This window comes from Durio zibethinus, chromosome 13, assembly GCF_047325235.1.
Source record: "Durio zibethinus cultivar Kanyao isolate XHJ-2024 chromosome 13, ASM4732523v1, whole genome shotgun sequence".
Classification (NCBI taxonomy): domain Eukaryota; kingdom Viridiplantae; phylum Streptophyta; class Magnoliopsida; order Malvales; family Malvaceae; genus Durio; species Durio zibethinus.
In genome coordinates this window covers 24540049-24557599 of record NC_143174.1, presented here as the reverse complement: position 1 = coordinate 24557599, position 17551 = coordinate 24540049, and the positions used below count along the sequence as shown (strand labels likewise).

The window sequence follows — 17551 nt, the reverse complement described above, 5'->3', positions numbered from 1 at the left end:
AGTAATCACCAGAAGGGTTTGCTTTAATTGTTATTTTTATAAATATTAAATCCAAGCTGTTTAGATGTTAATAATAATGTTAAAAACGCCTATAATTCCATTTTTAAATTATTACTATTACTGTTTTAAACATCAAATGAAAATCATTGACTAAATAATAAAGGATTTAGTTGTAAATTTGAATTCTTTATAAGATATTTGATATTATTAATGATTGAATATAATAATTAAAATTAATAATTTAATATTATAACACCAGATTATATCATCAAATTATAAGATTGTTTAACCTTCTTATTGGTTAAACAATTTGTAATTGGTTTTTGGGAGTTGAGAAGTTGAACCTAAATCCAACTAAATCTTTCCACGAGAATGGAATTAAAATTGGTATAACAATCAAATCAAATATTCTAAAACTTAACAGAACAACAGTGTGGGTAACACGTCTTTGCATGCCCCAAACAATTTGAATTACTTTTGTTTTGTTCGATACTGACTTTGTCAAACCCACCTTTCCAGATGGCGTTACGTGTCTTTCATTGGAGTTTTGCTGAAAAGTTGAGAATCTTCTGAGTAGGAAATGAATCATTGATCCTAAATACCTAAAATTGGCTTTGACAAAGTGCTTTCGGTGTGTGACCAAAATAATTAGGCTTGGCTGCCTTTTTCTCTTCCATCTTTCTAATTTTCCTTTTTTTCATCTTTGCTGATTTGAATATCAAAACACACTTTAAATTCTTACCTATGACGTTCGCTGATTATTCTTTATAATAGATCACTCCAACATCTAAATTAATTATTTTGCTAGCTCTTTCATAAAGCATTCAATCACCAAACTCAAAAAATCATCAACAACTATGATAAAATGTGACTGACAATTACTAATTAATTAATATTAAAATATATTTATATTTTGAATGAAACTTAAATAAAAATAATTATATATCATTATAATAATATATATCACAAGTAAATTCGATCCTGAATCTAAAAAATCTTATTCAAGACCTAAGTAATAAGTAAGCAACTCAAACCATGGTAACATTTAATTTGAAATTAAAAAGTTGAGCCTCCTCATTATCTCCACCATAGTTGAAGAAAGCCTTATCATTTGCAGTAATTTTCAAGTTATACTTGATTACAATTAGGTAAACATCATGTTATGCACAGTTCAATTAAAATGCTATCAAATATACCATATTGTAATGTCTTTTTTTGATATAATTAGATTGTTGAGCATTAAAATGACAATAAAGTGGTCCATTCTTTTAAATGCATTTTAATTCATTTTTAAATGAATAAAATTACTTTAAATTTAAAAATAAGCTAAATATTCTTAGCTATTGCAAATTCATTTAATTTTATGAAATATTTTATGCATTAAATAATTTCCCAACCTTCTTTATATTTATTATAAATTGTAATTAATCAAAAGGAAAATAGAAATATCATAAGAAAAGCAATGGGAAAATAAGGAAATAACAATGTCGTGTACAGCCGCAAAGTATAATAATGCCACGGGTAGAAAAATAAATAAAAAAAGTTAGGGGCACAATCGCAAAACCAAGAACTAAAAAGCCCGACTTTGAAAATATGGCGAAATTTCCAAAACCCAGACGGCCAGACCCCTCCGCTCACCCTATAAATACGTGGCTCGAGTGAAGCTAGTTTTGCCCAACTAAACAGCCACACGCGGCTTTTTAGAAATTCAAAAAAAAATTCTCATACTTTCTCTCTCTCTTCGGCCAAAAAAAAAAACCAAAAAACAGATGGCGAAATATTCTAGAAAATCGAGCGGTCCGGTTCTCCGATCTCTCTGCACTTCTGGCCGGTTCAGTTCTCACTACACGTCACAGTCTCCATCATCTGCTTCTTCGGTCTTCGCTTATTCAAGTTCAAGCTTTTCTTCACGCTCCTCAACTTTCTTTAATCAACACAGATCTATCTCTCCACCACGTGTCAATCTCTATAACCACTCTCCATCTGCGCCGTCCGTGCGATTCTCGTTCGATAACTGTCCGATCTCGCCCAACCGTTCGATTACTACCGTCCGTAGAAACAACGAGGTGTTGAAGAATTTAAAGAGTAAACAGCCGAAGCGGACTTGCATGTGTTCCCCTACGACGCACCCGGGATCGTTCCGTTGCAGCCTTCATAAGAGTTTTAATAATTCGCACGCGGTGACAAGTTGCGCGCCTAATAATCGGCTCAACGCGCGTAGGTCTGCTATGACGAACTCGCTGGTGAGAATCGGAGGAGTCGAAGGAGATCTGGTTAAGAGAGCTTTGTCGGCTTTGATTAGACCTTCCTCTCACCAGCAGCGTCGCCGCGCAGCGTTCCAGCCTAGGCCGAGCCGGCTTTCCGTGATGTCAAAAGCCGAGGATTAATGAAGATTCCTTAGCGGTATGTGTAATCTTTTAACGATTTTTGGTTAAGTCTCCGAGATTTTCCGGTGATTGGAGATCGAACTTTGGAGTAGAGCCGTGGACGGTGGCGGTGAAGTCAGATTGCGGCGAAGAAGTTGGAAATCTGAACGAAGGATTCGGGACGGAAATGAATTTTAGTGTACTCCGGGTGACCGAAACCGTAAAATCCGAGGAACATATTATCATATATTTTGTTGGTGTAAATACACATATTTGCAGCCAATGACAAATTCGAGGAGCTTTTGGACAAAAACAAAAACTCTTAAAATCTCTTTAAAATATCTAATCTAATCAAATTAACTCTAATCTGACAATCCCAGGCCAGATCTCAGTGTTGATTGGTTTCAAGTATTATTTCTTCCATTTGTTTTGTTCTCCAAACACCATTCCATTCCAGCGCAGTTCTTTTTTCTTTTTGGTGTTCCGTTTGGTTTGACATTTCCCGTTTTCCATTTCAGCCGTTTCTTCCGTTTGATCTTTTTCCACTTTTCCCGTTTTGACTCGTCCCGTTTTTTTTTTTCTTCCGTCTGTATTTCTTTTTTTTTTTTAATTTTTTTCTTAATTTTGTTTTGTTTTTTAATTTAGGTTTTGATTTACAGTTGATAGTTTTATTCTTAATTTTCTTCTTTTTTCTTGTTTTACAGGTATCGGAAATGGAGAAGTTGTGGGAAATTCACGTAACTGGATTCTACTTATACACACGCAAGGGAGAAGTAAATTGAACGAACTTAGACCTTTGAAGATGACCTTACCGTCGAGGAAGAAAATGAAAACTAGTAAATTATCAACTTCAACTCAGTTGGACCATCCCTAAATTTGATTGAAATTATGGTAATAATCGTACTAATGGGGGATTAATAAAGGATAAAAGAAGGGAAAGGTGGTAAATAATAATATGATTAATTAAAGAAGATAAGAAAACAGAAATATTTACGTTTAAAAAATGAAACAAAGTTTTGAAGACAAAAATTATTTCACAATAATAAAGCGAAACTAAAAAATTTTTCAGGTGTCGCTTGAGACTTGCAAATTAGCACAAAAAATGACTACAATTGCAAGAACTGGTCAAAGCCCACAGGAATCCACAGCTTCCATTTTGCCATTTTCTTATTTTTTTTAAAAGCACAACAGACACAATTATTTTGAATAATTAAAAAAATTGACAGCTAAAAGATTATTTACCCCCAAATTAAAATTTGTGTATTGGTAATCACATCATGACTCTCTTTTTTTTTTCTTTTAATTTTTAATCTATCTTTAAAATTTTTCCTATCTAATTACAAAAGTGGTTGAATAAAATATTATATACTTAAATTTATTCAAATCTATAACTTTTAAATATCAATTTCAATAATATATTAATTAATCTAAAAAATAATAAATTTTCTTTATAATTAACTTTTAGTAACTACTCACTTTATAATTAAATCTTCAATATTTTATACTACTCTTTTTCTTTTAATAGAAATGATCGTTCACTCATTTCTTTTCTATGAAAAAGAATTTAATCTATCAATTCAAAAAATATATATATTTTAAAATTTTCCCGTACGTATAGCTGTAAATGCTGTTAACTTGGATTAATACTCCTATCACGCAAACTTAATTTCTCGCAAATAATGAAATTTGTAAAATTAAAACTTTTTTTTTCTTTATTTTGAGGGCTCCCAATTCCCAAATGGGTCCAGAAAACTGAAAGCCTTCAAATTGTGAAAGGGAAAACGCCGGCCAACCCACATACCATATGAAAGCTGTGATGGCTTTGCAACAGCCTGCATATGGGACCATTCATATCTACTTTGCAAAGAAAATTTTTCCAAGTGATCATAGCAGTTTTTGGACAGTTGAGAGGAGGTCCATGTTGCCTGTCAGATTCTCACCCAAAGCCAAAAAGATGGATCAAACTTCCCTGTGATGTAAGCACCATACAACCAAATATTGTTTCCCTTCGATCTAATCATCATCATCAAATATCTTAGAGATCATTTGACTCAGGAATTGGTGTTTGTTTTGCAACTTTCAGATCAGATGAGCTGATGCTGATGTACTAAATTTTGCAATTGTAGTTTACTAATTTCGCACTTTCGAGTGGGCTCTTCAATGTCAGTGAAAATTTTTGAAGTACTTGTCATTCTATTTTTGAGGGTCAAGACAATAATTGACAAGCCCCATGTGCATGAACCAGCCACGAGGGATTATTGATGACGATGATGATAATCGATTCGATCTGTTTTTTCCTTTTTTCTTTCATGATAGGATAAGGATGGATTGGAGTTTTGAAAGGTTTTAAAATTCTCTATGCCAGTTCTTGTTTCGTAGTTGTTGCAAAACAATGATGTGTATGACAATGAGTTGGCAAGTGGCGTTAAGGAATTCAACAATATTGTTTGTCTCTTTGTGAAGAAACTGTGTTTTTATGTTTCAATCTTCTTATCCAACCTGTGAATTTGGTCAGTTCAGATGATGTTGAAACCAGGAAAACAATTCTTCAAAAGAAGTTTTCTTGATGATTTGTAGATTTTCTTCAAAGGGCCTACTGCTAAGGAAAATATTTATTTGTATTCTTCTCAAAAATGGCATCAAGAGGGTGGGTGATGCCATGGCTGGTTATTAGTTCAAATGGATAAAGTTGCCACTCTTTCTATTGTGCTTCTACTAGAAGAAAAAGAAAACTGTTGGGGCTCTTTGTCTAATTCTGTATTCCTTTTTTCATTGAATTTTGGTTTTGTTAGATCTGCCTAATCTCAAATATATATATATATATATATATATATATATATTGATATATGTATTGAGTCATTTGGTTTCAAACACAAAATGTCATAAAAGAATTATGTACAGTAGCATACATTTAGTGATCTATAACCGAAAATCTCTTCATTTTGCCTAAAAAACAGTAAGGAAATGGCCAATATATCTTCATCAATTTACTTAGAATAAATAATTTGTTTATTAGATACTGCTTTTCTGATTTTTTTTATTCTATAAAAGTATTTAGATAATAGCTCCTTCAACTTGAATTATTATGTAAATTCATAAAAGTTTTCAAATACGGTATTGTTCATTACTCTTCCAAGCAAATTCATAAAAATTATTGTTCATTATCATCATTAAATCCTAACCTCTTGTGATTAGTTACTGGTATCCTAAATTCTCAGCAACTCTTGCAAAAATCTAAAATTCCAATTATCATACCTGTTCCTTTAAGTCGTCCATCTCCTAGTGCAAAAGGCCAATGCTATAAAACTCCTAATCCCAATTGTTTCTCAACTTTTAAGTAGGCTTTTCAACTTTTGTCAAGAATTAGCAAACCTCTGAATCCATGCAAAACAAGCAAGGTGTAGCCTTTAATTTTTGCTATTGTTTTTATTTATTTAGTTATTTATTGTCTTGTGTATTTGCCAGCAGGGTGGGGCCCTTTGTTTATACGAACAGACAGAGAGTTATATTTCTTTGTATTTATGGACAGGAATTTAAAGAATGTAGATACCGTGGGCTACAATGTTTAGTTAAATTGAATAAAAGAGGTTGGCATTCATTGCAACTTTGAAGGCACTGGCAGACATATGTTAAAGAATTAAAGAATTCGACTAAGCCAAATCGACCACATTGCAATGGAAGATGAAACTAGTTGTATTGTTTTATAGCCGCTAGTTAACGTCTACACCTCAAAACATTACTGTCAAGCAGCATACAGTGTAACAACACCTTACGATATTGAAGATATGGGTACCATCCTTTCTATCAGTTTAATCTTCATTTTCAGACCATAGCTGAGCTGAGCATGTCTGCTGATGGAACTATGATAGTCAGTTCATGAACTGGTTTCATTTAGCCCAAAAAGATGCACACATTGAAATCGGCAAAGAAGTTCTAAGAAAGCTCACAGCTCACAATCTATAGATTTTTTTTTTTTATTGCAAGGCATGATGGTTGCCGATATGAAGGATTTTACAACTAATGAAGATCCCATGAAACCAGAAAGCTTAAAGCATGTATATAGTTCTTGAAAGTTTAGATTAGATGAACTCGAAAAGAATATAGACTATGGCATGCGTGTTGGTCACAGAAAAACTGTCCCACACTACTTGAATATGCGAATATTGGACCTAAAAAGCAATTGTTACCGGACATAAGGCTTGTCCCTATTATTGGAGAAAACATTTGATCTCACCTTTCCAGACAAAACTAAGAAAGACGTATGGTCAAGTCAAGTGGGCTTCATGTCCTGAAACAGTGCTGCCCATATTGTATGATCACCGTAGTCCAAGCCTGCCTTTTCTTTGTTGTAGTCACCATGAACCTTTGGGCTCCGTCGTCTTCATAACCTAGAGGTCCAGGCAGTTTTGGGCTCCTATTTGTGAACATTAACCTCTTGTGCCGTGGCAATATCAATAGGGCCTGTTATTATCGGCCTCCTAAAATTGAACACCAACTTCTCCCGCATTTTTCTATCTTGGGGCTGGGATAATTTTTTTCTCACTTAACACTAAATTTTGGACAAATCCCTTACCTAAAGCTATGAGAAGGCCTACAACTATGGGAATAGATCAGACCTGATCATTCCCTTGAGCCCAACTTCCTTTGAGTTTGGTTAGCAGCTCATTGCAATTATAAAATTTATAATTTTTTATTCAGGAGCTTAAAAAATTTTCTTCTTTTTTGGATAAATCAGTATAAATTTTTTAAAATTCTACTAAATTTATCAATTTTACAAAAAATTTAAAAATATTATACAAATTTTTTGTCAAGACGAAATCTAAATCGTTGAAGGAAGAATAAACACATACTATTTATTGATAAAAAACTCCACTAATTTATATTCTTTTAAAAAAAATTATAGCCGAGAAAAATAACAAATTATTAGTATACCTATTTCTCTTAGTAATTAAGTTTTAAAAAATGCATATTTATCAAATATTTAACAAAAAATAAGCAAATATCATCATAGTGAAATCAATAATTAAATAAAAAATAAATTATATATTCTTATTCCCTTGCATAACTGATAGTTTTTTAGTTTGCAAATAATTTGTGTCAGTTGACGCTAAGTCAAAGTCTTTTGATAAACTGTAAACCATTCATCAAGTAGAAGCAAGAAACACGGCAAACAATGTAATAAAAATGACTTTTTGTTTATTTGACTACTTCTACACCTAATTCATACATTCCAGGAAAGAGAGAGGAGGAATCCACCATCCTATCATGAGGTTGGCATGTAAACCTATTCATACGTTCCATGGTTGATGCCAAAGTCAAGGTCTCCTAAATAATAATACAGTTGCTAAACAAAAGTCTAGACATCACCTAGTCATGACAATGAATATACGTTCCATCTTCCTCCCTAACTTGATATAGGTAGAAAAGTTACAATGGGCCATAATGTCTCCCCTTAGTTGTGGAAATATTTAATATTGACATGGAATTTGATAATAACCCTAGCAAGGTTAGCAAATAAAAAAAAAAAACTAAATAGAGGCATTGCTTAGTATGGGGATAAAAAAATAAAAAATATAAAAATATAAAAATATAAAAAATATATATTTTATTTTTATCAATGTGCTTTGTTAAAAAAATGAAAAAGAAAGAAAATGTAATTTTTCATGCATTGTTTGGTAGAGTTAGAAAATGGAAGAAAAAAATTATGATATTATTATTATAACCTTTTGTAAAAAAATTTAAATATGATAGATAATTTTATAAATATGTAACACATTATTATAGCCGAGAAAAATAACAAATTATTAGTATACCTATTTCTCTTAGTAATTAAGTTTTAAAAAATGCATATTTCTCAAATATTTAACAAAAAATAAGCAAATATCATCATAGCGAAATCAATAATTAAATAAAAAATAAATTATATATTCTTATTCCCTTACATAACTAATAGTTTTTTAGTTTGCAAATAATTTGTGTCAGTTGACGATAAGTCAAAGTCTTTTGATAGACTGTAAACCATTCATCAAGTAGAAGCAAGAAACGCGGCAAACAATGTAATAAAGGTAACTTTTTGTTTATTTGATTACTTCCACACCAAATTTATATCTTCCAGGAAAGAGAGAGAGGAGGAATCCACCATCCTATCATGAGGTTGGCGTGTAGACTGATCCATTGTTCTATTTCATAGTTGATGCCAAAGTCAATGTCTCCTAAATAATAATACAGTTGCTAAACAAAAGTCTAGACATCAACTAGTCATGACAATGAATTAATATATGTAATATCTTCCTCCCTAACTTGATATAGGTAGAAAAGCTACAATGGGCCATCATGTCTCCCTTTAGTTGTGGAAATATTTAATATTGACATGAAATTTGGCAATAACCCTAGCAAGGTGGGCAAACAAAAAAAAATTACTAAATAGAGGCCTTGCTTAGTATGGGAATAGAAAAATAAAAAGATAAAAAATATATATTTTATTTTTATTGATGTGCTTGGTTAAAAAAAATGAAAAAGAAAGAAAATATAATATTTTTCATTATTGTTTGGTAGAGTTAGAAAATGAAAGAAAAAAAATATGATTTTATTATTATAACATTTTGTAAAAAAATCTAAATATGACGGATAATTTTATAAATATGTAACACATGCTCATACCTCTTCTATTTTCTTTCATCTTTTCTTTTACATTTGGAGTGATTTTTTTGTATTAATAAGTGATAATAATCTTTTTTTTTATTTTTTATTTTTACAAAACATAGCTAAAATTTATTTTTTTTCCACTTTTGACCTTGTTTTATTCATCTTTTCACTTTTTTTACTATGGAATACATCCTAAAATTGTTTTAGCAACAAAAAAAAAATGAAGCTGTTAAAAGGAAAACTAAAGTATTCTAAAAAATTAAATTAAAAAAACAAAACAAAAGTTTTAATAAGGATTTACAAAGAAAAAAAAAAGTAAGCACTAATTTTTGTTAGCAATGTCACTACAAGACATTAATGATGTTATAATTAAGATGGAGTGTTTATTATAATTGTCAGAGTCTGTGCTTACTTTTCCACAAAGAAAATTTGTAGGAAGCTTCATGCAATGTGTTTTCTTAGTGCTATGGAATTTGACAAGTACGTCAAGACTGAGTGTGCCATTTTCAATGAATTTCTAGGAAATAAGGCTGTATCTTTTCAAGTGACTTTTTAGTATATAAACCCCATGGATATAGTGATGCCAAATGCATAGCAGCAGAGTTAATATTAAGTTTTTTTAGAGTGCATTAATTAATTAAGATGGAGTGGAAATGGTTATGGGTGGTTTTGGTAGCATTCCTATTAGGAAGGTGTTGTGAATGTGAAAGGTGCTGGGAGCAAGAAAAAATTGCTCTCTTGCAACTCAAACATTTCTTTACTCATATTGAAGATGTAAAGAATTATTGGATAGATGAGGGAAAACAGAGTTCAGATTGTTGTCAGTGGAAAAGGGTTGAGTGCAACACCTCCACTGGACGAGTGATCCGACTCTTCCTTAATCTTACAACTTTTGAAGTCTATGGTGATTTAGTTTATAATAATAATAATAATAATTATTATTATTATGATTATTATTTGGGAGAGTACGATTGGAGTGGGAGAGATTCTTGGTATCTCAATGCCTCTTTGTTTCTTCCTTTTGAGGAATTGAAGAGTCTTTATTTGGTTGGCAATTCCATTGCTGGTTGTGTTGACAATCAAGGTTAATTCAAATTCACCTAATTACTAACTGCTACTTCAATAAATATTTTGCATTTGAAAATTCATTTTTATTGATCACCAGTTTTGTTCATCTTATCTAAATATTTTTTATTTCATTTTTTTCGGAAAGTCACTAAATGCTACATTTTTCCTTGTAGGTTTTAAAAGGCTGTCACTGAAATTGGACAAACTAGAGATCCTTGACTTAAGTGTTAATCAATTCAATGATAGCATTTTAGCATCTTTAAGCGAACTTTCATCACTCAAGTCTTTAAATCTAGCAAAAAACCAATTCACTGGGTCAAATCCTATACAGGGTAATGTTAATATTATGTTATATATAAAAATCAAGTTAAAGTAAATAACATTTGTTTCGTAATTGAGTTATATATATTTATAAAGTAGTGATTATTTACTAAAATTTTGTAATATTATTGGAAACAGGTATGAAGAGGTTATCAAAATTGAACAAGTTAGAGACTCTGGATTTATATGGCAATGTATTAGGAAACAACATCTTATCACATCTAGATGGTTTTACATCTTTAAAATCTTTGCGTTTGCAGAATTGCGGATTAGAAGGAACTGTTAATTTACGAGGTAGGGTTGTTTTAAAAATCTCATGGTTTTAAAAAGGAATAACTAGATTGATATATATTTGATTGGATTTGAACAGAATTCAATAATTTGACAAACTTAAAGGAGTTGTATTTAGGCCAAAATCAAATTGAGAGTCTCGGATCTTTATTTCAAAGTGTAAGTCAACATATACTGAATTTAAGTAATAAATATATATAATAATTAGATATTCTTTTGAAGATGAAATTATGTTACTAATTTTTCACAGAATGAACAATTGAGGTTGATCAAACTTGAGGTGCTTGGTTTAAGTGAAAATCTCTTCAACAACAGCATATTCTTATCTCTTGTTGTGCTCTCAAATTTGAAGTCTTTGTATATAGAAAGTAACAAATTGGATGGGCCGATACATATTAAAGGTAAATATGATTTAAAATCTATATATGTTTGGGTTTTATATGATTTGTTAATTAATTACTAGTTTTTTTTTGTAATTTTATCTTCAAAATTGAATGCTTTGACTAATTTAGTGGAATTAGACATCTGGGATAATCAAGTGAACGGCTTTGTTCCATCCAAAGGTATTTAACACAATTTGTTGGGAAATGTATAATTTACATGTTTACAAACTGGAATATTTCAGTGGAAATTTTTGTACTTTTCCAAAAAGAGTTTTCAATTATTTAGAATTAATTAAGAAATTAAAAAGTAATGAAATTAATTATGTAAATTAATGTTATATAGACAATGAAACGGAACTAAGGTTGATCAATCTGGAAGTGCTTGATTTGAGGCAGAATCTCTTCAATTGTAGCATATTGTCATCCCTTGGTAAACTTTCAAATCTAAAGTCTTTGTCTTTAGGATGCTACAACTTGAACAGATCAATAAATCTTAAAGGTAAAACTACCTCCTCTCCTTCTTTTCTCTCTTTCTAGAGTTATTGAATGATATTTTATTATTATATAATACTTAAGCTTTAAAGCACAAATGCAAGAATATCATGTTTTATTTTTAATTTAATTTAATTATATTTCTATTTGTGATTCTTCTCAGGGTTAGATGCTTTGAGCAACTTGAAGAATCTATCTATATCCTGCTATTCAACCAGTGGTACTGCTAAAACAAAATTGTTTCTTCATCAATTTGTTCATGCATGTTTGAATGAATTACACCTCTTAAAACTTTAAGAAATTAAAATTCAAACTAATCGAAACATTTGCCGTCTCTTTCATTTAGGTAATTTTTTATTTAAATGATTAATCAATAATGTTAATGAATTGTATATTAATATTAAATTGCTCTTGTCTATGTAAACTTTTGCTAGACAATATTGTACTTCTCTAACTCTGATTATTAATGAAATTTGGGTTGCACAAAATTGAAAACACTACGGTTTTGTTTTATTTTTTCATTAGAAAAATTAAAAGCAAATTCAAATTGATTGTAATTTAATACTGTGCCTTTCTCTGTTTTGAATCAAAAGACTACATTTATTTTTACAGGGAAGTACATCTTGATGTAAATTTGGGGGAATAAAAATATATAATATGTGTATTTACAAATCATACAGAAAGATTTAATTGTATTATTAATTTCTTTACATTTCATGCTGGAATAATTGTATCAATTGCAGCTTGTAGCCTTTCACCGCAATCGTTGGACTTGTTCCCATCGTTGAAGACTCTTCGATTGTATGGTGTTAGTTTTAATGGAACACTGGCTACCTGTAAGTTATGATGATTATATGTAATGCTTTTCTCTTATAATTACTATTATTAACTACATGTATTTAACCAATTAAGGAAAGGTACTGGTCAAACATTTATTTTACTCTTTATCTTTTCCTATTTGAATTAAATAACTTTTACCACCATGTCACCCTAATCCCAACTTCAAACTTAACTTTTTTTTAGATAATTTCAAACTTAATTTTAATAATGTGTGACAATTTTCTTGTTTTTATTTTTTTTATATAAGCCAAATAAAATTTTATTATTATTTAAACATTATTTCTTCCCTTTTTTTTACAATATTAATAAACTATATATTTAAATTCTAAAACATAAAAAATATGAAAAAATTTTAAAATATGAATTGTAGGTGTTAAAGGAAATGAAAACAATTTTGTGACAATCCAAACAATATATGAAAATTTAATTTAAGAAAAAAAGGAGTATGTTTTTTTAATTTGTTTTTGTTATGTTGATTAATATGTTTTTATCTATTAATTTTTTATTTAAAAGTTAGGTAAATATATTAATCAATTATATCATTTTTATTCTTTTCTTTATCACTTCTAAATATTTAAAACTTTTTTTTATCCAAATTGTCAATTTTTTTATTTCATTTTTAATTCTATTTACTTCCTTTTTTTTAATAATTATTATTTAATTTTGTTAGAATTTTATTGTTGATAATAGAACATATTATTTGAAAAATATAAAAATTATAAAATTTTATAAAAATATTTTAAAAGAGAAAATTAATAAAAACATCAAGCCTTATGTTACCAAATTCTTACATTAGATTGAAATGGGATAACTTTAATGTTCTGTTATTAATATAAATATATATTATCTATAGTTTGATTTAAAATTTTTTTAGATTTCAATAAAAAATTTAAAATTTTTATATTAAAATTTTATTCTCCACTCCACCCTTTCCTTAATTTTTTCAAATCATTTTGTTTCCTTTATTTATTCTTATAAATTCTTCCCATTTTTCTCAAATATTACATTATTGAATACTTTTTGAAAGGTTTTTTTTATATAATTTCTCTTATTATTCCAATATATAGAGATAAAATTTTAAATATAATTAATAGTTAACTTTTGCCCTAAAATTCTTTTGCATTTTATCTTTTGTTAAATGATTTTGCAAATATATTTGGCTAATGAAAAATTTAATCAATATAGTATTTTTGGGTAAATAAATTTAATTAATATATAAAAAATTACAAAAAATAATATTATATAGATTAAATTTAATATTAGGCGTTTTACTAAAACTTTTGTCTTTGTTCATTAAAATGAGTCAGTACAAGTAAAATTTTACTAATTATATTTATATTTGTGAATACTTTTTTCTATGATAATCCCAAATTTAAGTAGTGCCACGATTTAAATCATCACCTTAGAGGATTAACTCTCAAAGAGAGAACATGAATCATTTGACAAATCTCATAGCTCATATGCATATACTATACTTGGACTTATTTTGAAGTACTATTTTATTGGTTGTCATTTGCAATTGTTTCTGTCATAACATAATTCTTAATTTTCATAATTTCTAATATTCATTGATTATAATGACAAAATTTGATGAATTTGAAAGAATTAACATTAAAAGATTCATCTTTCCTTTCAAAATTTTATTCAAGATATTAGAATGCTCACTTCTCTTAAAAATTTGTACATGTTTAATTGTGAGTTCAATGGGAGCTTCAATTTATATGGTAAATTAAATCTCTCCATTTTTCAATTACTTAGTAAGTAATAATACCATTTTCTCGATTGTCATTTATAATTATATATTTCAATTCAAAACATAATTTCTAACTTTTATTGAATAAAATGGAAAATTTCGGCAAATTTAAGAGAGTTGGCATTTGAATATTCATTTCTTCCTTCTAGCTTTATTCAAGATGTTAGAATGTTTGCTTTTCTTAAAAATTTTCAAGTATTTGATTGTGATGTCAAGCTCAACTTATATGATAAATTAGATCTTTCAGAAATTTATAGTTATAAATCTTTTTTTTTTTTTGGGATGTCTTTTACCTATAGCCATTCAAATAAGCATTACATATACTTAAAATTACAAGAACTTTAATAGATCTTAAAGGTAAAATTACCCCCTCCTTCCTTTCTCTTTTTCTAAAGTTATTAGATGATATCTTATTATTATATAATACCTAAATATATGCTTTAAAGCCCAAATGCTTGAATATTATGTTTTATTTTAATTTAATTTAATTATATTTTTATTTGTGATTCTCTTCAGGGTTAGATACTTTGAGCAACTTGGAAAATCTATTTCTATCCTGCTATAACCCCAATGACATCAGAGGTACTGCTTAAACAAACTTGTGTCTTCATCAATTTGTTCATACATGTTTGAATTAGTTACATCTCTAAACACTTTAAGAAATTAAAATTCAAATTGACCGAAACATTTGCCTTTTCTTCAATTTAGGTAATATTTTATTTCAGTGATTAATTAGTAATGTTAATATATTATATATTAATATTTAACTGCTTTTGTATATGTACACTTTTGCTGGACAATATTATTAATGAAATTTTGGTTGTACAAAAAATAAAAAAACCACAATTCTTCTTTATTTTCTTATTGCAAAAATTAAAAGCAAATTTAAATTGATTGCAACTCAATATTGTGCCTTTTCTCTATTTTGAATTAGAAGACTACATTTACTTTTACAAGAAAGTATGCCTTGGTTTAAATTTAAGGGTTTAAAGATTTATAATATGTGTATTTACAAATCATACAAGAAGGTTTAATTGTATTACTAACTTTTTTACATTCCATCTTGTAATGATTGTCTCACTTACAGCTTGCAGCCTTTCATTGCAATTGCTGGACTTATTCCCGTCATTGAAGACTCTTGCATTGGGTGGTTTTAATTTTTATGGAACATTGACTACCCGTAAGTTTTGATGATTATATGCAATGATTTGCTCTTATAATTATTATTATTACCTACATTTATTTAATCAATTAGGAAAAGGTACTGATCAAACATTTATTTTACTTTTTATCTATTTCTTATTTGAATTAAATACCTTTTATTACCATGTCACCCCAATACCAATTTGGAACTTAATTTTTTGTTTAGATAATTTTAAACTTAATTTTAATAGTGTGTGACAATTTCTTTGTTTTTATTTTTTTTATATAAGCCAAATAAAATTTTTATTATTATTTCAACAGTATTTCTTCACTTTTTTTGCAATATTGATAAACTATATATTTAAATTCTAAAGAGTAAAAATATGAAAAATTTCTAAAATATGAATTGTAGGTGTTAAAGGAAATGAAAACAATTTTGAGACAATCTAAAAAGGATGAGGAGATTTAATTTGAGAAAAAAAACAGGAGTATGTTTCTTAATTTTTTTTATTATGTTGATTAATATGTTTTTATCTATTAATTTTTTATCTAAAGGTTAGATAAATATATTAATCAAGTATAACATTTTTTATTCTTTTCTTTATCACTTCTAAATATTTAAAACTTTTTCTACTCAAATTGTCAATTTTTTTATTTTATTTCATTTTTAATTCTATTTACTTCCTTTATTTTTAATAATTATTTAATTTTGTTAGAATTATTTTTGTTGATAATAGAACATATTATTTGAGAAATATCAAAAATTATAATTTTTTTTTAAAAAATAATAATAAAAACGTCAAGCCTTATATTAACCAAATACTTGCATTAGATTGAAATGGGATAACTTTAATGTTATGGCATTGAGATTTGTGTGTGTGTGTGTATATAAATATATTTATATAATTTGATTTAATTTTTTTTAGATCAATAAAAAAATTAAAAATTTTGTATTAAATTTTTATTCCCTGCTCTACCCTCTCCTTAATTTTATCAAATCATTTTGTTTCCCCTATTTATTCTTATAAATTCTTCCCATTTTTCTCACATATGACATTATTGAATACTTTTTGAAAGTTTTTTTAACACAATTTCTCTTATTATTCCAATATATAGATAGAAAATTTTTCATATACTTAATAGTTAACTTTTGCCCTAAAATTCTTTTTCATTGTGATTTTTATCTTTTGTTAAATGATTTTTTCAAATATGCTTGACTAATGGTAAATTTAATCAATAGTCTTTTTATGTAAATAAATTTGATTAATATATAAAAAATTATAAAAATAAATAATATTACATATGTTAAATTTAATATTGAGCCTTTTACTAAAACTTTTGTCTCTATCCATTAAAATGAGTCAACAAAAATGAATGTATTTATATTTGCATATACTTTTTTCTATGATAATCCCTAACTTAAGCAGTGCCAAAGATTTAAATTATCACATTATAGGGTCAACCCTCACAGAAAAGACATGAATCGTTGGCCAAATCTCATAGCTTATATGCATATACTATACTTGAGACTTATTTTGGAGAACTATTTTATTGGTTGTCATTTGCAACTATTTTTTGTCATAACATACTTCTTAATTTTCATAATTTCTAACTTTCATTTATCATAATGGCAAAATTTGACGAGTTTGGAAGAGTTGATGTTAGAAGATTCATTTTTCCCTTCCAATTTTATTCAAGATATTGGAATGCTAACTTCCCTTAAAATTTTGTACGTGTATTTTTGTGAGATCAATGGCAGCCTCAATTTACATGGTAAATTAAATATTTTAATTTTTTATTTACTTACTCAGTAGTAGTATCATTTTTTCGGTTATCATTTGTAATTATGTCTTTCAATTCCAAACATAATTCATAACTTTTATTGAATAGAATGGAAATATTTGACAAATTTGGAAGAGTTGATATTATACTATTCATCTCTTCCTTCCAACTTTATTCAAGATATTGGAATGTTGGCTTCTCTTAAATATTTGGAAGTGAGTGACGTCAACGGCAGCTTCAATTTTCATGGTAAATTAGATATTTTAAATTTGCAGTTATAGATCCATTTTATTTCTTTATTTTTTTTGGATGTCTCTTACCTCTAGCCATTCAAATAAGCATCGCATATACTTAAAATTACAAGATTTTGTAATGAATGTATCACAATTATGAGTCTATGTAAATTAGTAATCAATAAAAAAATAAAAAGCAAAATAGTTTAGCAATTATATAAATAACAAGAAAAA

At 28.0% G+C, this 17551-nt stretch overlaps 2 protein-coding genes across 2 annotated transcripts in view; both read left to right on the top strand.

The window, feature by feature from the left end:
• The first annotated feature begins 1661 nt into the window (after positions 1-1661).
• On the top strand, positions 1662-4491 carry LOC111303323 (uncharacterized). Its single transcript, XM_022899497.2, has one exon. The coding sequence runs from the start codon at positions 1770-1772 to the stop codon at positions 2385-2387; it is 618 nt and encodes a 205-aa protein (XP_022755232.2). The 5' UTR covers positions 1662-1769; the 3' UTR covers positions 2388-4491.
• A 4602-nt stretch (positions 4492-9093) lies between these two features.
• The window catches only part of LOC111302611 (cuscuta receptor 1-like), a 30115-nt gene continuing 21657 nt past the window's right edge, over positions 9094-17551 (top strand). The window contains 11 exon segments of the mRNA XM_089742208.1: positions 9094-10095; positions 10253-10411; positions 10539-10694; positions 10771-10850; positions 10942-11092; positions 11418-11573; positions 11730-11786; positions 12310-12402; positions 14676-14741; positions 15247-15339; positions 17193-17333. Of these exon segments, the coding sequence (XP_089598334.1) occupies positions 9654-10095; positions 10253-10411; positions 10539-10694; positions 10771-10850; positions 10942-11092; positions 11418-11573; positions 11730-11786; positions 12310-12402; positions 14676-14741; positions 15247-15339; positions 17193-17333 (1594 nt within the window). The 5' untranslated portion in view covers positions 9094-9653.